The 27,216-nt window shown below is 43.3% G+C and overlaps 4 protein-coding genes across 6 annotated transcripts; 2 read left to right on the top strand and 2 right to left on the bottom strand.

Moving 5' to 3' along the window:
• The first annotated feature begins 31 nt into the window (after window positions 1-31).
• LOC135389059 (elongation factor Tu-like) lies at window positions 32-2,068 on the top strand. Its single transcript, XM_064619019.1, has one exon. The coding sequence runs from the start codon at window positions 39-41 to the stop codon at window positions 1,443-1,445; it is 1,407 nt and encodes a 468-aa protein (XP_064475089.1). The 5' UTR covers window positions 32-38; the 3' UTR covers window positions 1,446-2,068.
• On the bottom strand, window positions 1,924-4,429 carry LOC135389063 (golgin subfamily A member 6-like protein 10). The gene is made up of 10 exons (XM_064619025.1): window positions 4,312-4,429; window positions 3,587-3,631; window positions 3,428-3,528; window positions 3,336-3,375; window positions 3,197-3,259; window positions 3,083-3,145; window positions 2,954-3,017; window positions 2,846-2,897; window positions 2,325-2,403; window positions 1,924-2,248 (listed from the first exon to the last, which is right to left on the bottom strand). The coding sequence occupies exons 2-10, from the start codon at window positions 3,592-3,594 to the stop codon at window positions 2,110-2,112; spliced, it is 609 nt and encodes a 202-aa protein (XP_064475095.1). The 5' UTR covers window positions 3,595-3,631; window positions 4,312-4,429; the 3' UTR covers window positions 1,924-2,109.
• On the top strand, window positions 4,356-11,239 carry LOC135389061 (mortality factor 4-like protein 1). Of its 3 annotated transcripts, none has more exons than XM_064619024.1 (13): window positions 4,356-4,615; window positions 5,019-5,065; window positions 5,129-5,196; window positions 5,276-5,362; window positions 6,149-6,178; window positions 7,507-7,604; window positions 7,671-7,783; window positions 8,900-9,001; window positions 9,058-9,149; window positions 9,216-9,318; window positions 10,744-10,813; window positions 10,866-10,908; window positions 11,074-11,239. In XM_064619024.1, coding segments are annotated over exons 1-13 (882 nt in total). In that variant the 5' UTR covers window positions 4,356-4,587; the 3' UTR covers window positions 11,075-11,239. The 3 variants fall into 3 exon arrangements, with proteins under 3 accessions (XP_064475094.1, XP_064475092.1, XP_064475093.1); XM_064619022.1 differs by lacking the exon at window positions 10,866-10,908 and adding an exon at window positions 10,926-11,010 and having other exon boundaries at window positions 4,358-4,615; XM_064619023.1 differs by lacking the exons at window positions 6,149-6,178; window positions 10,866-10,908 and adding an exon at window positions 10,926-11,010 and having other exon boundaries at window positions 4,362-4,615.
• A 1,391-nt stretch (window positions 11,240-12,630) lies between these two features.
• On the bottom strand, window positions 12,631-21,313 carry LOC135389065 (peptidylglycine alpha-hydroxylating monooxygenase-like). The gene is made up of 11 exons (XM_064619027.1): window positions 21,106-21,313; window positions 18,630-18,687; window positions 18,334-18,555; window positions 16,615-16,698; window positions 16,495-16,555; window positions 15,712-15,776; window positions 15,562-15,642; window positions 14,785-14,861; window positions 14,634-14,684; window positions 14,500-14,549; window positions 12,631-14,275 (listed from the first exon to the last, which is right to left on the bottom strand). The coding sequence occupies exons 1-11, from the start codon at window positions 21,238-21,240 to the stop codon at window positions 14,098-14,100; spliced, it is 1,062 nt and encodes a 353-aa protein (XP_064475097.1). The 5' UTR covers window positions 21,241-21,313; the 3' UTR covers window positions 12,631-14,097.
• Window positions 21,314-27,216: the final 5,903 nt, after the last annotated feature.

A 27,216-nucleotide genomic window follows, 5' to 3' on the forward strand; every position in this document is an offset into this window, starting at 1 on the left:
TTTATTGTAACAAACCCATCTTATCCTGGCATTTAAAAATGGAAGGAAGCTTTGTAGGTGAAAAAAACATGGCGCTGCCCATGTTAAAGCGTTTTCGGCTACCTCTTGGCAGCGTTTTTCACATTTCTTCCCGCAGTTTCTTTACGGTACATATAAGAAGTGAACGCATCGTGCAAAAACGTCACCGGCTAAAGATACACCGTGAATTATCCCAGCATTCAAAGAAAGGAAAGGAGAAAATCCACATAAACGTCGGTACTATCGGTCATGTAGACCACGGCAAAACAACTTTGACTTCTGCTATCACTCGAGCATTATCCGAAGAGGGATCATCCCGATTCATCGAATACGACCAGATCGACCGTGCTCCCGAAGAAAGGCTACGGGGTATCACCATCAATGCTACTCACATCGAATACAGCACTGCCACTCGGCATTATGCCCACACGGACTGTCCGGGTCACAGAGACTTCATCAAAAACATGATATGCGGCACAAGTCAGATGGACGGCGCCATCGTTGTTGTTGCAGCAGACGATGGCTGCATGCCACAAACGAGAGAACATCTCCTCATCTGCAAACAACTCGGAGTGGAAAAAATTATCGGATTCGTAAACAAAGCCGATTTAGGGGACCAAGACGTGTTAGATTTAATCCAGCTAGAAATCAGAGATTTACTAGAAGATTTCAAGTTCGAGTGCACGAAAGATGCACCCATTATTTACGGTTCCGCCCTGAAAGCCATGGAGGGAGACACCTCGGAATTTGGACTTCCTTCCATACGGAAACTACTAGCCGAGATGGATTCTTATTTCGTACCTCCAAAGCGTGACACAGATGGTCCACTTATGGCACCCCTAGAAGGGGCGCTGAACGTCAAAGGACGCGGAACAGTGTTGATCGGAACTCTCTTCCGCGGCACGTTGAAGCGAGGGGATCACGTCGAGATAGTCGGATTCGACCAAAAGATTCCGACCGTGGTTACGGAGATACAGATGTTTGGAAAGACCATCCCAGAATGCAAAGCTGGAGACCACGTTGGATTATTGGTTCGAGGGATTAAAACTAACATCATCGAACGTGGGATGACATTAATATCCCCAAACTCCGCAGCGACCAGCAACCGCTTCAGGGCGCAGCTCTACCTGTTAGCGAAAGGTGAAGGCGGGCGGTCGAGACCAATATCTCAAAAGTACATCATGCCCATGTTTTCACGGACGTGGAACATAGCATGCCGGGTGGACGTGGCCAGCGACAGCATGTTGATGCCGGGAGACCACGCCGACGTCTTTCTCACGTTACCAAAGAAGATGTTGATGACAGTCGGACAGAGCTTCACAATACGCGAGCACAATCGAACGGTCGCAACGGGGCTGATCAGTGAAGTGCTTCCGAGCATTTTGGTGACTACCAGCCAAATTGGAATGGTGGCCGTTGGAAACTAGATGGTAGTTTTTGTTGTGTGTCTACAGGTTTTCCCGGCGATTTTAATCTAAGTGCCAGCTAAATTAATCCATGCCCCATAAAGTTTGCGTGGCACGTGGATTAATTTCGATGGCACTTGGATTAAAATCACCGGGAAAACCCGTAGTTCAGCTTTTAAGTCATTGACTCAACGAGTTAGGAAGTTTGTGTTCAGAATACTGTAGAATTTTTTTTCACCTGCGCATTCGTTTACTCGAGATGTGGAAGTGAAACCGTAAGCAGGAACATTATCCTTGTTGTAGCATTAGCCTGGTTGGCTCCACTCTGTCTTATACGGACGTAAAACGTCTCGTGCCACAATCGAGCAATCACGCGCTATCAGCCAATGATATTATTGTGAACGGGTGCTTCTATGACACAAAGAACTATTTTTCTCTCTCTTTTGCAACAGTGTGTAGTTGGGTGCGTTCATTGTTATCAGAAATATTGGAAACCATACCAGCGCAAAAATATAATTACAAAGATGGAATAGTACATTAAAACACTGTAAAACTAATTTTAAAAAATGACAAAGCATACATTGGAAACATGAAGAGTGACTAAAATACGATGTAATGGGTGAAAATACAGATGTGAACACTTGCATGGGGGGTTGCTAGTAATGTTTGTACAATGTTGCTACAGTTACAGCAACTTGGAGCACCCTTCCACGATGTCTCTCAATTCCGTGTCTGTCGCCCAGTCAGCGTTCGACGACAGGATGAGCTGCAACGTGACGTTATTCAGAATCCTTAATTTCTCCAACTCTTCTTTCAAGTGTCTCCTAAATGAAGGACAATTCTCAGTGTAAGGATGACAAAAAAATAACGAAAGAAAAATACCAACACACACACACTTACTCTTCTGAAGGTGGAGCATCCGCGCCATGCTCACACTCTCGTTCTCTTTCCTCGACCGCCTTCCGTTCTTCCGCTAGTCCTGGGAATGATTTTAGCTATTTTGTGATGAATAGTTTCGTCACTTTATGACACCATTTTGTCAGATTCACCGCCAAAAAATGAGAAAAAGTAGGGGTAGTTTGAAGGCAGAACCGTGTAGTTCATTGAAAGTAAGTATACTTTAATAATTTACTTTGTAATAAGTTAATCTGTATTAAGTAATAATTTATTTAACCCAAAACTGGGAAATCTGAAACCATTTAAAGCGTATGATATGCATAAAAATTTCTTCCTAAGTTTCAGTTGCATAAGGCATATGTTACAGATACATCATTTGTGATATATCTCCAAATTTATCCATCTGTTCAATGTACACTTTTGATACACGCTCATGATGAGTCTTCTACAGTACGGACGCATTTTCGCAGAATTAAAACTAATAATGGTACAGGAAAAAAAAAAAAAAAAAAAACAGAACTCACTTTTATGTTGTTGTCTTAGTTCTTCCAGCTTGGCCTTCTCCTCACACAGTTTCTGAAGCAAATTGCGCCACTTATCTTGTATGCAAATAGTTGGCTAATATTTTATACCTGTTGTTCTTCCAGATATTCCTGTTTAAGTCTTTCGTTCTCTTTCATAAGCTTCAGAAGCCAGCTGTGAGACACGCGTGCGAATAAATTAGGTGCAGTAACACGCTCAAATGCTCCAAATGCACTCACATCTGGAACTCGCTCGGGCCTTCTTCAAAGGTCACTTTGTACTGCTCATTCGACAGTTGTAAGCTGAAAGAATTTAACAGCTTACAGCATGTATCATAGACAAGGAGACTGTACCTGCTAAGGGCCAGTTCTTGAGCTGTGTATTCAGCCATTGCAGTACGGTACTGCGCATCCAGCCTACCGAGAGAAGAATGCCATGAGAGCACATAAATTCACGTAGCAGTTAAATGCACGATGGGTGAACTGAACCAACCCTTGTTCTGTATCTTCAGCGCCGACATCAACTTCAGATTCTGAAAGAAATATTGTAGGCATCACTACCACTCTCTGAAGAGTGCGACATACTTTTGATTTCGCGTTCAATGTTTTGCGTCTTGCTTCGTAAGGCATCTACGTAGTCACAGAGTGTTTGAACATCGCCGGGTGCTAACGTGGGTGGCTCATCACTGAAAGAGATAGCAGGTGTCTTACAGATGTTATTGGATATGGTCCAGGTTTCCTTACGTGTCCATGTTCTGTCTCAAGACGAGCACAGGAGGACGAGCACAACTGTACAAAAAAGAAAAAAGAAACACATAATCTTTACACAAGCTGCGTTGGCTGGCAGACGTAAACTACAGACGAAATCAATCCATGTGCCATGCAGACTTTAATGGGCAGGGATTAATTTAGCTGGCACTTGGATCAAAATCGTCGGGAAAACCTGTAGACATGCAGCTCGCAATGGGAAGCAATACTGTTCTGGGACCTGAACACGGAAACAGATGAACACTATACAAGCCTCAATGGGGTGTCTGGCTTTTTCGACAACTGTCACATTTCAGTCTCTAGTACTGCTCTTGCCATTAAACGAAAAGCAGGTTCAAAAGTCGGATCATCATTTCCCTCTGAAGTCGCGTGAGTATTGTGAAACCCCAATGTATTGGCGTTTTATATTGTAGGATGGGACAAAGGCAATGCATGACCACATTATACGCTTCAAAAATAGGACCGCCCTCGCCCTAAAACCGAAAAGTGAGAAAAGTAGACATGCACTGCTCGATCATCCACCTCGATCATCAGAAATCAAATGAAAGTGAAAGTCACACGGGCGTAAAGTGAACCATCAAGTAACATTTAAAAGAAAGAATTTTCTCGGGAACAGCACCACCACACCACTTGCGTACACACACACACGACCCGAAATACCCGATACAGCGATAACGAGAACCACATTAACGTTTGTTTACTGTCAAATTTTCGCGGTGCTGCTGGATGTGTTGATGTTCCTTTGCCAGTGTTGCTCGCAGAAAACGCCAATAACATGCCCGCCCGAGGATGATGGGATGATCTCCATCCATCCATCCCTCTCACCCAAAGAGGTCTCACTCATTCTCACCTCACCTCAGTGCTCAATCAGTCTCGCCTCACCTTGTCTCACCAAGAGGGATACGACCGATAGGACAGGACTGACTGACTGGTAGGACAGCCAACCCACTACCGGCACTATTATACCACTACTAAACATGGCGCCGAAAGCGAGGTTCCAAGATGGTAAGCCGGCCAAGTTGGATTGAATTAGTGCTGCATAATAAGTCAAATCATATTTTCGTTAATTGTTTGTGTTATGAGGTGTAGTCGTGGTAAACTCCAACCAGTTTCATACGGAGCATAGCACATTTTTTTAGCAAACAGACCCCATTTTAATTTCCTCACACCCGATTCATTCACCCAAATCTGACACTCCTGGCGTTCAAGATGTTATACGTGCGTAAACATATTATAACACGACGATTACCCGCGCAGAAAGGTCACACGCACTCTTTTTAAACAGAGTTGTAAAGGTATTTGTTTTAATTTTCGAAATGATGCGTTTGTATCGTTCGCTGTGCGCGCGAATAACCTTACCTTACCTCAGAACGACTTAACCCTGCATGCTTTTTTTTCCCCCTCGAAGGTGAAAAGGTGTTATGCTTTCATGGCCCATTACTCTACGAAGCCAAGGTAAAAATTGAATTCTCATTATCGGGCATAAACCTCGACTTGAGTATGCTCAATCTACTGCAGTGCATCAAAGCGCAGGTGAAGGACAAGCAGACAAAATACTTCATTCACTACAGTGGTTGGAATAAAAAGTAAGGCCATCCACAAACCGTGTGAAATGAAACGCAGAATGGTGTACTCAAGCAGAACCACGTTTTAATTTCGTTTTAGTTGGGACGAGTGGGTGCCTGAGAGCAGAGTTCTAAAGTACAACGATGTGAATCTACAAAAGCAGAAAGAACTGGAAAAGGCGCACTTGTAAGTTGGACACATACCTTGTTACAGGACCACACTTGTTTACTACCGTTTCGCACACATACACTGCTGATAACATATTTAGACTTGGACAGGGGCGGATCTAGGATTTTTCCGGGGGGGGGGGGGGGGTCAGCCATGGACAAGTGCCAGGTGCATGCTGGGATTGGTCTATTGAACCCTATGTTCAAGTCTGGAATTGAGGGGGGGTCAGGACATCCGGACCCTCCCCCTAAATCTGCCCCTGGACTTGGATACAAATTAAGGAGACATTGCATGAAAGTTGACCAGGCTTTAAAAAAAAGGTGGTCTGATTGTGATGTTGAAAGGTGGTGAAATATGCAAACATGGAAGCAAACAAACACAGATCTCTCTGAGCCTGCAAGTCAATACCATATAGTGATCTCACATTAGAGCAGTGGCATCACCAGGGTGTACGTCACCCAGTGTGGCAGCTCTTTGCGTCACCTCCCCACCCCCCCCCCCCCACCCCCCAAAATATACTGTGTCCCTTTCGACAGCAGGCAATACACTAAACAATATCATACCCCACTCAGAAAAAAATCACATGCTCGCAGAGGGCTCTTCATGATATTTTTGGCATCATTGCTTTGCAGACCGTACACCCCTAGTGACGCCACTGCTTTGGAAGTCAGTCTTGACATAAGTGAAGGGAGTTGATCTTGAGCATTGTTTGTGACGTGCCTCCTGCTTTACCTGTAGCACACAATTTTTTGTCTTTTCCCCTTTTTTTCCCCCCTGTTTCTTTGCTGGCAAATGTCCTCACAGGTCCTCTGCTCCTCACTCTCAGTGTGCTTTGTAAGTACCTCCACACCCTCATACAGCATGCCATTCAAGGTGAGCGTGGCGTCCCGTTCTCTGGTAGGAAATTTGCTCTCCCAGGCGCGCTTTGCCCCCTATAAACATGTACAGGGCTTCAAAGAAACAACAGGGGACAACAGCAATCTAATACCTTTCGCTTGCATCATAATAGACACATTACTGATTAACTGCATCAATCACGAGGGAGAGTCAAATGAAAACTGCCAAAAAGTGCAATAAAAATTTGTGACAAAACTCTTGTCCTGTACATTGGCAACAGTGACGCTGGTTCAGGTTCATATTTGTCTAATCCACTGCAGGCACATGGCAGCCCTCTTTACGCATGCTCTAATAAGGAACAGAGTTCTCCTGTTCCTGAGCTCTGCAGAGCCCATTATCCGAGTCCACGCTCACCTGTACACATTTCACGTCTCTTCATTTCTCTGTGGGTGCTTGTGTGACAAATGCATGTTGCTCCGTTTCTCGCTTCCTTCCTTCGGATTTCTTGCTTGCTGATGAGTTTCTTTTCTCTAGCTGCAAAAGTGTGTCTTACTAACAGCAGTAAGGAGGCAACATTTTGCCATACACTGGGTGAAGATTATCATTTGATGAAGATAGAAGCAGGAACGTTAATTCTACACACATTGCTTTTATACGAAAGCTATTCAAGGGGGAATCACTTCTGCGCAAGACTATAGAGAACGTTTGTTCGCTTAGAAAGCTCATGGAATATCGTCAAAACAGAAGTACTGGCGTGTTCACCTTGCTTTTCCCTTGTCAGTGACACAATTTGTAGAATTCCAGGACTATCCGTTGATTTGTATTGAGCCCGAATTCGCTAATATTTTAGTGCGCGACACTCTATCGAGGTGGCAGCACATGTTCGAGACGCACCAAACTTTAATTTGTTAAAAGTCAACGGTTCAACCTTGTCCTCTAAAAAATACGTCATCGAGTAGAGAAAAGCTAAGAGAACATGCCAGTACCGATCTTATGATGGTAGTTTAGAGCATTCACGTGTCTTATGCGAACGAAAATCGCCCATAGATTTCTGAACAAGCGATTCCCCCTTAATACTCACTGCCAGGTACTCATAATAGCAACCTCGTCCTATGTTTCGAGTATTGTTTAACAGCATAGGAGTCCAACATAACGTTGATTCCCACAGGAACTGTCAGAATTTGTTTTCCTTGTGGAAATTTTAGAATATATGCATGAACATTTTCATTCACCTTTGTGCACCTCCCTACACCCCTCCCAACCAGCAAAAGATGTGTGTATGTATGTAAAATAACTGCAGTATGATGGAAATTTTTGCGTATCAGAAAAAACAAGAAACATAACAAGGTTACTAAAGCGAAGAAGGAGCCAGAGAAAGAACGTTCTTCTACACCTACGCAAGAGAAGCAGCCAAAACAAAAACGTAAGAAACCTTCTCTCGCAGTAAGAGATACGTTGAAAGGCTTGACAGCAATCCTTGTCCATGCAGCATCAAGCGCAGGGACAGCACCTCCAGTGACTCCAGCTTCTGCTCAGGGTCAAGACACGAGCTGCGAGAGCCACAGGAAGAAGCGGAGCCGCTTGGATCCGCACGTAGAGTCGGTATGCGGCATAATATGTGGCTACTTTTAAGCGGAACCGATTGGAAGCGAAATTCTTGCTAACGAGCTTTGAGGTTATTAACCAGATTTTTTCCAGTGCGTTTTCGTTAATTGGAATATGCAGGGAGGAATTGGGGCCAGAAAAATATGCAGTGAAAAAGTTACAATACGCATGTGCTCCAGCTCTGCACAAACCCTTATACTGAAACACACGCTTCAAGTGAGATTCAATGCACATGCGCCAGAAGACATGCACCGAGATGTAGGTTTTGTCTAGGGACGGACATGAGAAGGTATGGTGGATGATGCCACAGCATATCGATATACATACCAGTGATGACCGCTAACTACTTCTACAGTAGTTTAACTATAACTACTTTGCAGTGGAGTAGTTTAACTAGTAGTTCAACTATTTTTCAGGGGAGGTAGTTAAAACTACTACTTTAACTACTGCAATGTATTTTAACTACATCTATAACTACTTAACGTTGCCCATCAACACCAATCCCATTCTATAGTGTTCTTGGACACCTAAATGTGAATCGCAAGCAGTGATAAAGGTGAAAATTTAGTACACATGCACGACACAATTGTTCTGCAGCTCCGTTCTCATCAAACAAGTAGCTCAAGGTAAAAGTCGGAAGCACAATCGTGCCGTAAAGCTTGCGGCAAAATCGGAAGTAGTTGGCGTCTGCAGCAACCTGACTACTGTAGTTAACTACTGGCCATCACTGATACATACTTATATACAGACGTGGATCTAGGGGGTTCCAGATGTTCTGACCCACTCTTTCAATTTCTTCCGTAGAGTTCAGCTGATCTTAGGTATGGCACATAGCAGGTTGCTGTCCAAGGCAGGACTCAGAAAAATCTTAGATTCGTCCCTGCTTATGTAATACATATTATATTAATAAACAACCATACACATAACAGTTGACATTCATAGTGCAGACACAAAGTGGTATTTGTGAAGCATGAATACATGACCCTAATGATAAGATCGTGAAAATATCGTACATTTGGTCTTTTGATATATATCGTTCGATGAGTTAAACAGGGTTTTTGAGCAACCTCAAAATCTCCTTACTCCTCTAAATCTGCTTCTCCGATATTTCAGGAAGAGGCATTCCTGACAAGAGTTGAAATAAAAGTTCGAATTCCAGACGAGCTCAAACCGTGGTTGGTTGATGACTGGGACCTCATCACGAGACAAAAAAAGGTACTACGCGCTGCTACGCAAAAATTCCCTCTTTTAACAATGCACTTTCAATCCAGCTGGTCCAACTTCCGTGTAACGTGACCGTAGACCACATCCTAGCCGACTATGTCAAGCAGAAGACGTCGGTGAAGGGAATCTCTTCTAATAAGTAAGGAACAACAGTAGTAGTATAGTTTTTGTGGTGCCTTATGCGGTACCTATCGATTTCCTTCAGGGAGAGTGCCGTTATTGAGGTTACCAATGGACTGAAGGAATATTTCAACGTCATGCTGGGAAGCCAGTTGCTGTACAAGTTTGAGAGGCCTCAGTATGCGGAGGTATGCTTGTGCCAATGCGTAAATCTTGTTTCGAAACGGGGCGTTTCACCTAACGTGATAAAAAATTCCAAGTGGCGAAGTACTGGCCGCAGCATTGCAGGGCTTTCTGCAATTTCCTTCGGGAAACTTTTGCCACCATTCACAAAGGCTTTGGACAATTTTTAATTGCGGGAAATTTATTTTTTGAATTGAACTTTGAAAATTACCAAGCAAACCTCCCTTTTTTTCAGAAGTATGAAGTCCTCCACGGATGAATGCAGACCCAACTAAAACTATGCACAGTATCGCAACAGAAATAGTCGAAAAAATTAGTGAAAATTACACTTTAGCCCCGCCTGCTTGATTTTCGCAAAGATGACGTGTGTCTAGGCAGGGAAGAGTCCCCGCTTCTTGTTTTACCTTTCTTTCCCCCGCTTTGACCTTGATGCTGGTGACTACCATCTTATCACAAGGAAGCAGTGATGGCCACTAACTACTTCTACAGTAGTTTAACTATAACTACTAACTACTTTGCGATGGAGTAGTTTAACTAGTAGTTCAACTACTTTTCAGGGGAGGTAGTTAAAACTACTTCCTTAACTACTGCAATGTAGTTTAACTACATCTATAACTACTTAACGTTGTCCATCAACACCAACCCCATTCTATAGCGTCCTTAGACACCTAAATATGAATCACAACCAGCGATAAAAGTGAAGATTTAGTACACATGCACAGCACAATTGTACTGCACCTCCGTTGTCAGATAACGAGTAGCTCAAGGTAAAAGTCGGAAGCACAATCGTGCCGTAAAGCTTGCGGCAAAACCGGAAGTAGTTGGCACCTGCGGTAACCTAACTACTGTAGTTAACTACTCGAAATAGTAGTTTAACTAGTAGTTGCACACTACATTTCTGCAAGTAGTTGATAACTACTTTTTAACTACAATCAGGTAGTTTAACTAGTAGTTTAACTACGTGTAGTTAACTACTGGCCATCACTGCAAGGAAGGAAAAACAAGTGAAGGCGGGGACACTTCCTCCTCTGCGAAATTCAAGCAGGCGGGGTTAAAGCGTAATTTTCACTAATTTTTTCCCACTATTTCTGTTGCGATACTGTGCATAATTTTTGTTGGGTCTGCGGTTATCCGTGGAGGACTTCATATTTCTGTAAAAAAAAAAAAGTGACGTTCACTTGGCAATTTTCAAAGTTCAATTGACAATAATAAATTTTCCTCAATTAAAAATTCTCCAAAGCCTTCCTCAATGGCAGCAAAAGTTCCCAGAAGGTAATTGCCGAAAAGTCCCACAATTCTCCGGTGAGTATGTCGCCAGTTAGAATTTTTTATCACTCTAGGTGAAACACCCTGTATGCTGCCCATTAGGAACTGAACATGTGGCGAGTTTTGTACTTTGCTGAAACGGGTTGCGTTGTGCTTGTTTTTAGGTTCTAAACGAACGTCCTGAAACTGCGATGTCGCAGATCTATGGTGCTATACATCTGCTGAGGCTTTTTGGTAAGACAACATTTGTAAACTGGTGTTTGGGACCCATCAGAACATTGTGCAGGACGTAATGCAGAAGTAACACGAAGGTCAGCATCAGTAACCTAGTGAGTGTTCTTTTCAGTCAAGTTGGGAAGTATGTTAGCCTACACACCTTTGGACGAGAAAAGTGTGCAGTTGCTCTTAAACCATATCCATGATTTTCTCAAGTAAGCACAGTATGCACAAGGTATGGTTGATGTGTTGCGAAAGATGCTGCTCTGTTTATGCAGGTACATGGCCAGAAATTCGCAGCTATTCAGCCTCAACGATTACACTGTTGCCCCACCGGATTATCAACGAAAGGCCATTTAAGGCCAGTGATGTACATAAAGCTTGTTCATAATCCTCTGCTCTGTCGTACGGTAACGAAGCATGAATTAAATGAGTGATCCTCGATTTGGCTCTGTATTTGATTTGCATGCATTTGATTTGCATGTGTTGACTTGTTCTTTCAAAACAAAACACATACAGGGTGTTTCAAAAAACGTGTCATTCGGACTTTATAAAAAAAACGGGGGGTCGGAAAAATACGGGGTAAACGGCACTTGTGTGGCAACTGAATTTGCCATGTTGCAAAAATATATTCATTTGATTTTAATTAAAATAAATTGAATTTCTTTAATTGATTTTAATTAAAATAAATTGAATTTCTTTAATTGAACTCAGAAATTTCCCAAGTCAACCTAACGTTTTTTTTTACAGAATTAGAGAGTCCGTAGCGAACTTAGTCAGATCCACCAAGAAATCCGCTCGATATTGCAAATGGAACTGCTCCCAAAACTCCCGAAATTGAGGCTTCAAAGTTTCGGGTATTCAACGGCGCACCAAATCAGATGCAAAGATTCGTGGAGAGGGGGACATGCTCCTGCCCCTATGAAAGGTAGAAGGTAAAAAAAAAAAAACGGGGCGGGAAAAAAGAGGCAGAATCATTTTTGTTTGCCGATTATCAAGGTATGGTGGAATGTCACCCGCCTTGTTATCGGCGCGTCTTGTGCTGGACGCCGGTCCGGCGATAAACTGTTCTAGCTTCATGGGGGCAGGAACACGTCCTGCCCTCCACGCATCTTTGCGACTGATTTGGTGCGCTGTTGAATACCCGAAACTCTGAAGCCTCAACTTCGGGACTTATTTTAGGCATTACCCTTTGCAATATCGAGCGGATTTCTTAGTGGATCTGACTAAGTTCGCTACAGGCTCACTAATTCTGTAAAAAAAACGTGAGGTTGACTTGGGAGATTTTGAAGTTCAATTAAAGAAATTCAATTTCTTTTAATTAAAATGAAATGAAAATATTTTTGCAAGGTGTCAAATTCAGTTGCCACACAAATGCCGTTTACCCTGTATTTTTTCGTCGCCCCGTTTTTTTTATAAAATCCGAATGACACGTTTTTTGAAACACCCTGTATATAAGTGCATCCAACACAATTACATGAAACAGGACAAGGTACAATCACCAAATGATTTTTCAGATTTCCATAAGCCACAAAACTGGCCAGAGTTATCATGTAGTTTGAAATTTTTAGTTGCAAGCAGTAAAAAAAAAATTTTTTTTTTTTCAAGGCTTGCTTTTTCCTTACAGTTAATAGTGCCTTCTTTAAATAGCTTAAAGAGGTACTTAACGTGTGCCTGCTTTGAATGCAGGACAGCGTAAATTCTGATCTGCTGGAGTGGTGGACATGGAAATGCATTTGTGCTATGGGCCTTTTTGGTGATGTGTATACCATTGTTCAAAAGATATGCTTCAAAAGTAATGAGACTAGTGCAAAAACTGTCATGTACCACTAGTGTATAATAAAGATGTTGCACTTTATGAGCTTACATTTTAAAATTTCATAGAGAAAGGTATACAAGACATACAGGGGCATTCCAAGAGCACTGGATTTGCAACATTATTGTTTAGAGGATAAATGAGTGCAAAAATCTCTCAAAGCCCTTTTTCAACTTGCTTAGTTACTGAATGCTAGTCCATGCCCACCTGTCTACTTGTGTTGTCAATGTTTGCACTCGTTTTCCCTCTAATTATGTACATACCAACCAGCCAAAACACAGTTCTGCAAACATTGTGCCACACATTTTTAATTTAAAAATATAGTGTACCATCAAGGTACCAATAACGGATGCCACGCCATCTCAGTATATGCTGTTGGCCATAATAGGTTTATAAGTCCGTAACGTTCATAAATAATCTTCATTGAAAGGTTATTACATATAAGGTGTTCCGATACACATAGTCACTATGTTAACAGGATATATAGCTAACCAAAAAGGCTTCTGAAGACAAATTTAATATTACAGTTTGTACCTGCAAGCTCACTACCAAGAAGAAAAATATTTCAACATAGTCATAATAAAAAAAATAAAAGCACATTTTTAGAAATTACCAACAAATACAACTTATAGATAAATATATGTATATACACAACAAACAGGCTGGAAATGAAAAGCTCAGTTCAGCTTGAGATGTCAAGACAAACAAGAGACACAGATAAAAAGAAAATGTATGCATATGTAGAAAAAAAAACTGCTTTGACGCATCTGTGAGGATAAAAGTGTAAGCAAGATTTTTACACAATACCACACCTTTTTACAAGCTGTGCTCTCTATTCGATAGACTGTCAGAGGTTGGGTAATAAAGCGAAAAACACGCAGGTGTGCAAGGTCAGAATCTCAAACATGTTTCTGCAATAAATATGCTACATCTACAAGAGGACAGGAATATGGAACTTTTATAATGTGCAAAATACATGCAAAATATCACATCCGGAGCACGTGTGCAACACGATCGGGTGTTAAATTATCTGAAATATTCAAGCTCTTGCAGCCCCATCCTATTTGGAGCAAATCTTTCATATGTACAGAGTGGCTCAGAATGACAGGAAACAAAATATTATATCTCAATTTGAATTGCTTGCAGCCACAGTCATGCATGACGCTACTGCTGCTTAGCACTAGTAGACGTCAACTTACACGGATTGTATCTTAAAATCATTAAGCATTATTAAAAACACTGGATGAAAAATTAGCAGAAAGACACTACGAACATCAAGACATGCATTTTATGCTACGGTGATCTCCATCAGATTGTTCCATAACCCAACATCCTACATTGATGTCTTGCCACTGATTGTATGTTAAATTAAAAACATTCTTAAGAGCACTAAGAGAGCATTTTGTTTCTATGTGGAATGTTTGAACTGAAATGGGAAACTATAAAATCTCTGGTAAAATGCACATATAATATGTGGATCCTTTGTTCAGATGAGGCTACTGGCATCTCTCTCGATATCTTCTGGTACAGGTGCAACATCTCGATCCGCGTTCCAGTAGTACAAGGGGGGACCGGATGAAAAGCAGGTGTTTCCGCTCGGAATTTTGTCTCCATCCACGTAGTACATTATGTAGAAATTGCACATCTCGTCATTACCCGTTGAGCTGCACGAAACAGAGAGATAAGGTACTCTCCAACAACAACAACAAATTTGCTCTGTGTTGTATGTGCTATGCCAAATTTCGTTAGAGGCCCATAAACTCAAAAGAAGGGTCATGAGTGTTGTTCCAGCTGATGATCTACAGTTAAACACATTTGAGACGAAACCTTCTAGCTAACAATTCGGAAACAGACAAGTAAGATAAAGCTATGCAAAAAGCCAGCTCACCCAACGTAAGTCGTTCTATCCCTGAAGTTGTACATGGTACACCGTGCAGCCTGAGTGGCCGAAAAAAAAAAAAAGAAAAAAGTCAGGTGGTACATTAATGAACCATTCCACATAAAGAGGAAGCTACACATTACCAGAACATCTCCTTTCTTAATCTTGATGCCTTTGTTTGCAGGGAAGAACATCTGAGGAAAGAAGCACAAGATTACAGCCCTGGGTCATACATAGTACACTAACTAAATAGGAAAGATGGCAGATAGCACTCTCTATAAGACAAGACTTTACCTGAGGCTTCAGTGGATCGCGTCTCCCAATGTTAATCCACTGTCCATCTCTGATGACATACCCAGTGACGACTTTCCCTGTGGGAACAGTGATTGTTTCACTTTTACGTGACCCCGCAAAATTACTGTAAAGGACAGCACTTGTATGTAATACTTATGAGCATTATTATAGTTTAAAGTTAAAACAACAGCCCGGACCCAAAGAAAAACTAAAAAGCTGCCATCGCTTGCATGCTTATGCTGGTTAACAGTAGCTGAAAGAAACCTTACTACCAATTACCTAGAACTGAAATTGCAACTAGCAATTTTACAGCTGTGATATCAGTTTCAGTAACTGCTTGACTGTGCTCTGCAAGGATTTGGGACAAAATCTGGTGACTAAAATTCGGTAGATTTAGAAAAAAAAGTCTGCAGTCGCTTGTTACGCACCCCTGTGGAGCACCAAAAATGTGCTACTGTTCAATGCTTATGTCACTGTAAAATATCTGTTGCCCGTATTTTTTAAATAAAGTTATAATCCGGGTGGGTTGGTGATCCGTGCGAGGGGACAACGAAAGGGACAAAAGACGTCCTTGTGTTTGTCTTGTCGCTTTTCATATTTATTGTTTGCCTCAAAAACTGTATGATGCAATGCTGAATGAAATTTTGCAGACGACACGAACATTTAATGCACAGTCCTATAGAACTGCAATCTCAGAAAGAGTCGATGGACTGTCCCTTTAAAAGTGCGTCAGCACTGCACAAAGAACACACAAAGACACTGCTGCAAGGTACACACCGAGCTTATGAGTATGCGTCCGAAAAGCAAACGGAAAGAGTGTGAAGTCTTCCTGTATTCGACAAGCTGTCTCCATGTGCACTGTTGGGGGTAAAGTTAACTTAATTAGAACTCTGTTGTCTGTGACGAGGAAAGGATGAAACCACAGACCAGTTTCCTTTGGAGGGATCATTCCACCGGTACCCAGTAGGTAGACACCGGCTCTTCTCGTCACTCTGGTGCATAACAAAAGATGTTGTCATCAATAAGTAATGATCGGTCAAACTCTGCGAAAGCGAAGCCATAATGGGGGCTGCTCCAAAACTGTGTCCTGCATTCTTTTACCAGTTTGACAACATGTGGTTTTGTTGTTTTGCAGTTTTTGCACTCCTTCTGGTACGGTGTCACAGAGGTTATCTCTGGAGGTCCATTCTTTTCGAAAGAAAAGTGCTGCACCAGTTCTTAAAGTGCCACTCCGAACCCAGAAAACAGCATTTATTTTATTTAGTCCATGAAAAGAAGATGTCTCAAGGATTGTATTCCCGAAATTTAAATCCTGTTTACGAACGCTGTGCATTTCTGTAAATTTTTGAAGCTCTGTTGAACCTCCTCAAGTTTCGATAACGCAACAAACGAGTTATGTAATCATACGCCATATGACACATACATATAAAGTGAAGATCACTTGCTCAAAATTAACACGCTATGTTGCCTTACATGTTTAACCACTCCACCTACTCTATAGCATTTATGAGTATTGTATACTCACTTGTACCTGAGGGAAAAAAGTATAGTACATAAGATTTAGATGCTCCAGCTAATATGTCCTTATTTGTCCCTTAACTGAAGTAGTGACAAAAGTTTGGTGTTGGTGCGACATGTGACACTGTGAGCAGTACAATGCTGGGAGCAAGTACTAACCAGCAGCACACCGACAATATCAGCGATACGTACTTCTTAGTTTTAGATGGCAGCAGCGACAGCACTATGCCTGATGCATCAGTTTTTGTTCCATCTGTGAACAAAGACTCCATCAGACTGACTAATGCGTATATGTTCCAGTGGGCTACTTACCTTGGAATGATGACGTATCAGCGTAATGGACCTGCAGTACGAGGTACTTGATGCCAGACCTTCCACCTATTTTGAATCCCACCTCTGCAAGATATTACCGATGATATTCTATAATGACTTTGGAGCATGCCGTCCTGTATTAGAGCACTGCATGGACTTGAGCTTTCTTTTGTGGGCCGGGCTCGGCCATTATGGGCTCGGGCCTGTACACTGCCAGGCCTAGGTCGGACTCGAGGCTGTGTTACCCCTCCCTTAGTTAGCCACAGGGATGGGCAATATTTAAATACATTGTAATTAAAATACTATTTAAAATATAAATACACGTATTTATATTTTGTATTTAAATACAGACTCAAAAAATGTATTTATAACTATATTTAAATACCAATTTTGGGGTATTTATTCTCGTAAATACTTTATAAATGCTCCTAAATACGGTATACATACTGAATCGTATCTTAAAGGTGCCTTGCATTTGACCTTTCGGAAAGAAGAGCGAGTTCACGAAGCATCAAATGATATCGTTATTTGCCTTGATTTGTTGAAAACCGGAGGCGTACGCCTTTTTGTGACACTTATGCTGTTCGTAATTGTCAGAAAAAAGGCGTACGCCTCCCGTTTTCAACAAATCAAGGCAGATAATGGTATCATTTGAGATGATAGTTGGCTAGGAGTGTGCGATGCGGTGAAGTTCATTCTTAAGAGTGCATGGCCGAACAGAAGATGCCTAAAAGATGCAGTCTTTGAGAAACTTCTAACATTAAAATTGCCACGATAGTCTAACAAATAAATGCTATTGTTAGTTGCTTGATTTGTTGTTACGATCATCGTTATTTATGTAATTCCAGATGATATTTTCCTCACAGTATTTATGGCAGTAGATACAGTATTTAAATACTGTATTTATACTTTGTATTTAAATACCCCTTTCAACAAAGTATTTTGTATTTATATTTAAATTTAAAAAAAATGTATTTATGCCCATCCCTGGTTAGCCACAGTCAAATTTTACAGCCTGATACAGTGGGCAGAGCTGGGCCCGGTAGCCTATAACTTTATCAGACTCGGGCTGGGCTTGGGCCAGAAAGCTTATGTTGAATTCCAATGGCAGAGTCGGAGCAAGTGGCACACTCCGCAGTGGAGCGGCTTGATCTAGGCCTAGAGCAAGTGATCCGAATCTGCAATTGGAACACTTGCGCCCAACTTGGAGTTTATCCCTGGCCGCCAATCTCCCTTGGTGGATGGCGGCCAGAGACGGAGGAGGAAGAAGAAGAAGAAGATGGTACTCATGTTCCAATACAACGCCATGTTTTGCAACATCAAGGTCCTCCTAATCTCCTAACATTGCCCTGGTGATGTCCGGCTTATCACTTTCTTCAAGAAACAAAATCGCTAACGTATGACGCGAAATACTACAGGTTTTCCAGGCGATTTTAATCCAAGCGCCATTGAAATTAATCCACATGCCATGCAAACTTTATGGGGCATGGATTAATTTAGCTGGCACTTGGATTAAAATTGCCGGGAAAACCTGTAGTCACGGCGAAGACGTGTCGGGAAGCGGCCATGTTGCCGAACTTGCTCTGGAAACGCTCCGAATCTGTCATTGGAATTCAACATTAGAATCCTTTGGGCTTGGACTGGGCTAGGTATACAGCCATCGGGCCGGGCCGGGCCTAAAAATACGGCCTATCCAGTTCTCTATCCTGTTTTGCTTACTGTCGGGTAGAGTAAGGGCTGGTGCATCCCTCGCCCAAGCGTAGATTATCTGAGATCCACTCCTACACACAGGGCCCGTAACATAGTGGGCGGTGGATCCAGCCATCTCTCCACAATTCCAGATCGCCCGCGGAGTGTCTCGTTCGGAGTAGCCGGGGCTTGTGCAGCCGTAGATGAGAATATGGTGAGCAGTGTGCATCGTTGCATTAGGCTCAAAGGCCACTGAAAGTGCGTTAAAATTCCTTAAGCATTACAATGCTGTTTTCAGTGGTGTCTGAAACAGTATGGTGACTTACCAATGTACTGGTGTTCCTTCACTGGAAGATGAAAGCCTGTACATAAGTAGGTTTCATTCTGAAATAGAGGGAGGCAGATCGGAATTATTCCCTCGTGAGGAATGGCAACTTTGTGAAGAAGCGGACCATTCAAAGTTTTTGATGGGCTGATATGTTATGCACAGTGAACTCTGCAAGTGCAACCAGGGAAGATTTCAAAATTGCCGCATCTATAATTGTTTTAGAATGTCCCAGCAATATACAAAGACTTTTGTGTGCTGCATATGAATCGTGGCATAATATTTAAATGTTTCCTTACTCACACAACAGATTAATGTGCTTCACAATCTCGAAGTACAACATCAATTAAATCGGAAGGCTTCGGCTATCATATCAATGTAGACTGGTATAAATCATTCCAATCTCCAGATAAATAATTGATTTTAATTGCAGTTTAAGGAACCATTTTTAATAATGGTTTACATACTTAAAAATTACTCTGAAACTTGGCAGGAAGCTGCACCACATGTGCACAATTACTTTATAAGTAGGCATCGTTTCCACAACTGTGAGATTAATGGATCGATGCCACAAAAATCAAGCGAATGTGCATATGACTAGTGGGTAACAATGTCAATTACATAAGCACACTTGCATTCAAGGATTTAAATAAACTGTGTTTTGTTTGTGTACTGCATGGGGAAGACAAGTTGTGACATCATCCTAATTCTTGCTCGATGTTGCATCTTTGCTCGTGACGCACAAACTGCCTGGCTGGGATCCAGCAGATTTCTGCAACTTCAGTGCACTAACAGCTCGGATCCTTCACCACGGGAAGAGAGCAATGTGTCGAAGACGTTGTGCAATCTTCCTCTGCAGCACCAAAGAGCTTACCTTATTCTATGGTACATTGAACTGGGCCCATTGGTTTTCCAACATCGTACTAAAAGCGCTAAAAATTACAATGTGTAGCACAAATCGTACTACAAAGCGCTTTAAGTGTGTGAATCACCGTTTCTGTGGTTTTTAGTGATTCCAGTACGATGTCCGATTATATGGATTGCATGATATTGGATACAAATATGGCCTGCCAAGTGCTTAGCCAAGACTCTGACGTACCTCCTTATAGATCTGACATTTTGTAAGAAGCTTCTCATGTTCCTAGTGTGATTTAGCAGCTCATTTGTTCAAGTGGCTTCTGCTCCATGTATCCTGTCATGGTTCGCTTCACAAATTTTCACAGGTGTTCACTTGTGGTCACCCAGGTGAAAAATGTTTGCACTTACACGTGGTTTATGAAACAATTCCTACTTGAACCCACTTTGAACTCCTTTGTACGTAAATGGTTTGCAAGTGCAAATTGTTTAATAAACCATTTGGAATTGCAGACATTTTTCACCTCGGCAAAAAAGAAAAAGAAAAGCTCTGTCAAACAACTGATTCAAATCAAGTAAATCAGAACACAGTGACAGGGCGCAAACTAGCTGGTGTAAACTAGTAGCTGTTGAACACATAATATTGAATATGGGGAAAAACAACGTGTTCGGTTCGTGTAGTTTTACCCCAAACGTAGCGTTAGGTCTTCAACAACGAGTAAATCAGCTTTGAATAAGGTAATTCAGATCTAAATGAAATCAGTAAGACTTATTTTTCCGTAAAAATCGTGAATTTTTTTTACAACTCTGATGAAATAAGGAAATGGGAAACTTCCCGTCAAAAACTTGTTGACAAGTGCCTCAAATGAAACCACTTTGTGCAGCACTGGCATGCTCTCCTTGACATTAAATACATTTTGCCGTATACAGTCGAAAATAAGTGGGGCATAAAAATACGACCCTTTTCGTTTCGCATGCTTGCAGTTCAAGTACATTAAGATCTATTGTATGTGAAAACAAAAAAGATAAACGAAAAAGTCTCCTTGGGGCTTGCAATTCCAGTGTCACTCTGGAGAGGTGACGTTGTCAGGAAACTGAGCCGATTATCTTTATCAAAATGCCAGCGATCACCGGCGTTATCTTTCTCTTATCTTATCGTTCGTACATAGCATGATGTCTCTACTTCTGTTGGGATTTCCCACACGCGACATCACAGGCAACACCAAATAAATTCGCTCAGGGATTTTCAGGTTACGTAACCGCAACATTTTCCAGAACGAGCGAGACCATTAAAATTGGACAGCACAAACAACTGTGGAAAGATAATATTTCTGACACGCATATTTATACTACGGATATGTGACGCAGTAAGTGGAGATTGCAAAACAAGAAAAATTTCACAAAATAAGCAATCATCATCGATCAAATGAATCAGTATACGGATACGCGAGTCAGAAATTGCATCCACATAAACAGCTCGGACGATTACACGTGCTTACAAGTTTATGTACATCTCATCGCCACTTTTGTGTCATATTTATTAATATGCGCGAGATCTGAAATCAATGAACACACACACATACTGTTGAACCGTATGTTGAGTAAATGTCAAACCGTCCTACCTGTTTCGGTTGAACATGAGGCATGAGTAGCGGAAATTTGTGCACTTCATTGTTTGGTATGGCCGAAAAGACGTTGGTAGGTAAGAATACAAAGATCAAGCTCAACAGGTAACAAACTTTACGGTGTAGCTCCATGTTCTCCAGCAATACAAACACAGAGATGCGGACGGGGAGCGCACCGAGTGCGCATGCCCGAACGTTACTGACGCGACGTTGACGGGCAGCGATGGAAGCGCGCAATCAACGAAAACTTCCAGGAAAGACAAGAAACGCACCAAAAATTTTGTTCTTTCATTTTTAATGAACCCAAAAAGAAGTGGGAAGCGACGTACGCAGACCAGGTAACTGGCAAAAATATTTTTTTCAACAAAAATTACCCCAACGCTATTAATATTTTCATCCACAACCAACTCGCCGCGCAAGTGTCCCTTGTGTTCGTAATGTTTTCTTTTTTTCTTCTCCTTCCATTTCCATATACAATAGATATCATAGACAGGTCAGATCGATCACACACACGCGATTGCGATTGTGACGCGGACCGAAAGAGAGCAGCACTTGACTAGGACAACTGGGCGACTACACGGGGACCGAGTGGGCGGGCAAAAAGAGACGGTGGAACTGTTGGAGCCGTGGACCCACACAGCGAATGCAAATGTACCTACTCGCTGACCCCACAGGAATACGCACTAAGGAATTATTTAATAAGGAATAGCAAGCCGTCCTTTCTGGCTGACTTTTCCTGTGAAAATAAATAGATTCGCCCCCTCTCCCTACTCACTACCTGCTACATTAAGGATTTTCCATGGGGATGGGGGGCAGAGTGTTCGAGGGAGAGGGAGGTGCGTCAACTGCGCCCGCAACTACATTGCCTTTGCTCAGAAACCCTATGTTTCCGGGGCAACAACCCCCAGCGTGAACCAAGCACGGATCCAGGAGTTTTCTGTGCGGGGCTTCCGGAAAAGACAACATGCTACGCATGCTCAGGGGCGATCCAGGATTTTTCTGAGAGCGGGGTCCAGCCTTGTCACGGTCTTGCTGAGGAGGGGTCAGGACATCCTGACCCCCCTCTCCGCCTCTGCACATGCTACATAAGCACATGGTGACGACAGAAATTTAAAAAAGGGGGGCGTCCAGAACCCCTGTGCCCACTATAGATTCGCCCCTGGTGCGAATCGGGTGTATATCTGAATAAAGGAACCCCTTAGAGGTCGTCAATGATTAGTGAAGTTCCTGTTCACTCCAACGTGTATAGTCGCTTTCGTGTTTACTGTCGCTGAACAGGTTATGGGCGCAGAAGACTACTGAGTATTGGACGCATAGGGCGGACGGTCTTGGGTTTAAGACTGGGCTGCCTTGGATCAAGGATGGCGGAGTTCGCGCCAAGTCTGCAGAAGCGAAGCCGACCGACGCGGACTACCGGGCATGGAAATTCAAATTCAAGGTGCTACTGGTACAGGAATTCACTTGGGCGTACGTGGAGGAAGCGGGTTCGGAATCTCCGACAGCGTCCTGGATCGCAGGTGACAAGAAGGCACAGAGTACAATCTGTCCGAGTATTGAGGATAGCCAGATTGCACACGTCTGCAAGTGTCTGCAAGGAAGAGCGTCGAAAGGCACACGAGCGGGCAAACCTCAGCAACAAGCTCTACCTGCTGAGGAAGTGGTATGAGTTACGTCTCGGTACAGAGAAGGAAATGCATAGTTACGTCCGGAGCACCTCGAAACTGGTGGAGGGGCTCAGAGGGATTGGACAAGAAACTACAGATTTCCAGGTAGCTGTTTTGTTCCTTAGTGATCTTCTTGAGACCTACGAGGCACTCGTGACATCACTTGATGCTTGCCTGGATGAAGGAATTAACGCTCGAATACGTTAAAGGCAAGCTCACAGACGAGTACAAAAGAGAGCAGGATACCTTGGTAGGAACATCTAACCCTGAGACGGCGCTGCGAATCGAAGCGCGGAAGGCTCCAGGTGCTGGTAGGGGTGCTATTATTGCAAAAAGTTGGGTCATTCTTAGAAAAACTGTCCCGCACAGAGAAACGGGAATGGGCCGTATCCCAAACAGTGCGTCAGGTGATTCGTCGTTCTGACGCTGCTTTTCTACAAGGGGCTACTTCTACAAAGACAGCATGTCAAGAGGCATCACGAGACATATGTGCAACGACCGGAATATTTTCGTCAAAAGTTTCTTGTTTCGCCAAAAGTTTCGAGAAGATAAAGGAGGTCGCCGTGGCCAATGGTCAGTACATATCTTGCGAAGGGGCAGGCGAGGGGTTCCTCTACTGCAAGTCAGGGGACGTACACTCTCCATAAAAAGGGTGTGAAAATGTCGTAACTTCTATAGTGACCACCTAGGCCAACATAGCGTCTGATAAAGGGTGTAAAAGGGTCTTAAAAGCAATTATCATATATCCAAATTGCTACAAAAAGGCGTACGTCTCCATCGCTCACCGAATCAGAAGCGGTAACCCTATCATTCGTAGGGAGCAGGTAGAACTTTGCAACCTTTTAGGCACAACATATGCGACAACTATTACCTCCTATAAGGTGTAACTGCTCCCCCCTTTTTTCTGAGAGTGTATATGCAGAAATGGTTCGAAATGAAAATGAGCTGTATGTCCCGTCTCTAGGAAGCAGTTATGAAGCAACTTGGAAATGTTGTGACTTTCCACCAGGGACCGCTGTACAGTTACTCGCAGCGGGCGATTAGTAGCAACCGGTTCCCTAGATGATGGGCAATGCCATGGGGGAACAAATCACGCGAGCCTCCAATCAGCGGTCAATGCGAAACGTCTGCTCACCAAGAGGGTGCTCGGGATCAGTCAGGCGGTTCAGAGCGAAGAACGGCTATGGATTCATTCGCCGGAATGACACCCAGGAGGATATCTTTGTTCATCAGAGGCTAGCAGAAGGTGGTCGAATTTGATGTCGTTGCTGGAGACAAGGGACGCAAAGCTGTCAACATGACAGGTCCTAGCGGAAAAGATGTGGAAGGTGGTCGATATGCGCCAGGCCGGCGGGTTCCCAGAAGACGCAGGACTGGTGAAAGTAAACCAGCAGAGAAGAGGAATACTCACCTCGGGAACTACTTTATTGCTTCCGACAAGGAAAGACGCGGACCTTTGGTAGGTTGTTGTCGAGGGGGCGTGTTGGACTGACGATAACGACAGTAGGAGTGAAAACCTGCACCCGCACTTGCGGGCTTGCGTACGCACACTATTCTTATTAGTAAAGTTCCTGTTTACTTCGACTTGTAGTCGCTTCCGCGTGTTTACTGTCGCTCAACAGTTGTAATACACATTTTCAAAAAGTATTAGTATTATAATACAAAAAAGAGTATTACTGCCCACCCCTGGATTTGTTCATGTACACGTTCAGGTATACCACACTCAGCAAGATTCCTTTTGAGATTGAGATTTGTTTTGATTTTGATTGTCTAGGTTTCAGTGTATAACCAAGCCAAACGCTTGAATCACACAACCAACCAATGTCATTGTTTCATGTCATTAACTATTAACGTCATTTTTTTTAAATCTCACTTTTGTAAAGTCCTAATGCAGCATGAATTTGAAATAATTAACTCGGTGAGGATGACAGTGACCACTGCTTCACTCGCGATTTGGAACCAGCTGTGTTTCATTAGCGTCCCATCGGTTTGGGGGGAATGACGAAGCAAAATTGAATTTACTCCGAGCAGACGACAGTTGGGGCCGTCTGCTAACGCACCTAATGACTTTGATGGCGGTCACGGTTCACTTATCCCTTCTGCTTTGACTTCGGGGTCGGACGGGGGCCACACGGGTCATCCATTTCCTCTCGTTGTCACCAATGTTCTGATTTAGTGAAGTGGTGAAGTAGTGGCCCTGAAGGGCTACAGTGGTAGAATGGTTTAATGAAGTCCGGATATGGTCTTCTTACTCCTTTTAGTCGATCGTGGCTATTAATATTATGATATGTATTACTTCGAACAACTAATGCAACGGTAGTCTAGTTTGATTTGATTTAAATTTGTCGAAATATTTTAACTTTTAAACCGTTAGAAGACTGATGAACCATTGGGATTACCGGAGAAGGAGAATTCTGGATGGATATTAATGTCTGGAATGGTCCATTGGGTTTCCATCTCTCTTTTTTATCATAATATACCTGTTGAGGCTCATTTCGTTCAACAGGGCTTCGTAGTTCTCCGGATAAATAAGAAAAGCACAGACGCACGTAAGCGGGTTCACCCTCGCGGACGCCACAAAGGATGTGGACGTCACAGCTAAAGGTAAGTAAGTAAGTAAGTAAGTAAAGGTAAGGTATTACGTAATCAATGACGCAGGGGCGTAGGTCGTATATTGCGGAACGCAATCAGCAAGACCTTAGCGGTTGCGCTCATCAGTCGAGGTTTCATTGTGCCCAGCTACTACTGCATACACTGAAACCTCCGTTTATGCTTGTTGGTGACAGAACTGCATGACTTAAAAGCGCTAAAAGGATGAAAAGACAAACACACACAACACCGAGCGCCATGTGCTGGCGCCTCGGTATTGTGTGTGTTTGTCTTCTATACTATACGTAATCAGCCTAAGCACGTTTTGCGTGGAATCGATGGACTCCTCGCTTTTCAAGACAATAACTGAATTAACAGTGATATCGCGGCAGCGAAACTATGACTGAGATGACATCAGTACTGACTATGAGATTCCATAATCAATACACAATGTACACACGATAACAATACACAATTGCAAATGACTCGACGGAAAACGGACCCACAGTCTGTGTGGTACGCATATAGGTAACGATGCTTCGCGAAGCTTTACATCGCGAGACAACTAGTTTCGGCACATATGTCTACACATACATGTGTGAATGGGAACAATTGTACGTACAGCTCGCATCAGTGTTAACTTGAGCGCCATTGCGGCCTACGGACCCTGGTGGAGCTTAACAGAAATAACGGCGGAGGATGTTTTCGTTTTTACTATAGGCGCTGCCAGAGTGGCTCTCTTTCCACTTCCCAAACTGGAGCGGTGTTCAAGTTAACTTTGACCCGAGCCGTACATTCAGTCAGGTTCACCGTTGTTCCATTCCCTCAAATCTATTTGAAGCAAATCGCAGAAACGAGCTGGAACTCCGTCCATCTCGAGAAATTATCCCGCAAGAGCTGCCCGTAAACGTTTCGGCATTCGAACACCTAATTGAGAAAGTACTTAGCGGAGTCCCCGATAAACTGCAACGACGCGTTCGGAAGATGTCCCTTTCACGTTAGGGGGCTACGCGACGACGACGACGACAGAAGTTCTGGGGAGTGCCATATTGATGCGCGCTCGAGTGCGCCCTTACAATGACCCGCTGTAATGAATTTTGATCCCGGGGGCGCTACGCATCGCAGCCGTCACTGGCCAGCCCCTGCACACACCTCATCGAGCGCGAACAAACCCAGCGGGGGACGCGACATATAGGGAGCGACAACCTCACGCGTTCACCGACGTCGGGTCCTCTGGCTCATCTCCGGTTATAGCGGAACGAAGAGGCAGAGGAAATCGCGGTTGGTTACGGCTGGGCAGGTTCTAGATTTTTGAGAACTCAATATGTAGGTGACGATGACAAGGTAAATGCGTGAACGTGAGCCGTCACGCGGAGTACCATGCCGGTTTATCAATGTCCCCTTATTGCTGTCCTGTGACTGGACAGACATTTCGTCACGTGATTTCTCCCCATCCCGGTGCCGGCTGTGCTGTCAGGGTTTTTTTTTTCCTGGGTTTTCCTCGGACGCTTTCAGACATATGGCGGCACAGTTCCCTTAGAAGTCGGCCTAGGACGCACATTCCCCCAGGGCGTTAGTTGTGACGTTGTCCACATCTGTGAGGCAACGGTGAGCACTTTCGCCGACACCACGAACATCACCTTATATCTCATGCGCAGAGACAAACGCGTAGTGGTGGAACTGATTGCCGTAGTCGGCCACGCTTAGGCAGGCAACGTCACGACTATCGTAAGGGAGACCGCAAAGGGTTATATGGACCGCAAAGCGGTTCATGATCCGGCCCACAGATCAGCACGTACTCCAATCATCTCCATCGCTTCAAAGCACGTGACCCTATGACGTGAAATGTGCGCTG

The sequence above is a fragment of the Ornithodoros turicata genome, chromosome 3 (assembly GCF_037126465.1).
Source record: "Ornithodoros turicata isolate Travis chromosome 3, ASM3712646v1, whole genome shotgun sequence".
NCBI lineage: Eukaryota > Metazoa > Arthropoda > Arachnida > Ixodida > Argasidae > Ornithodoros > Ornithodoros turicata.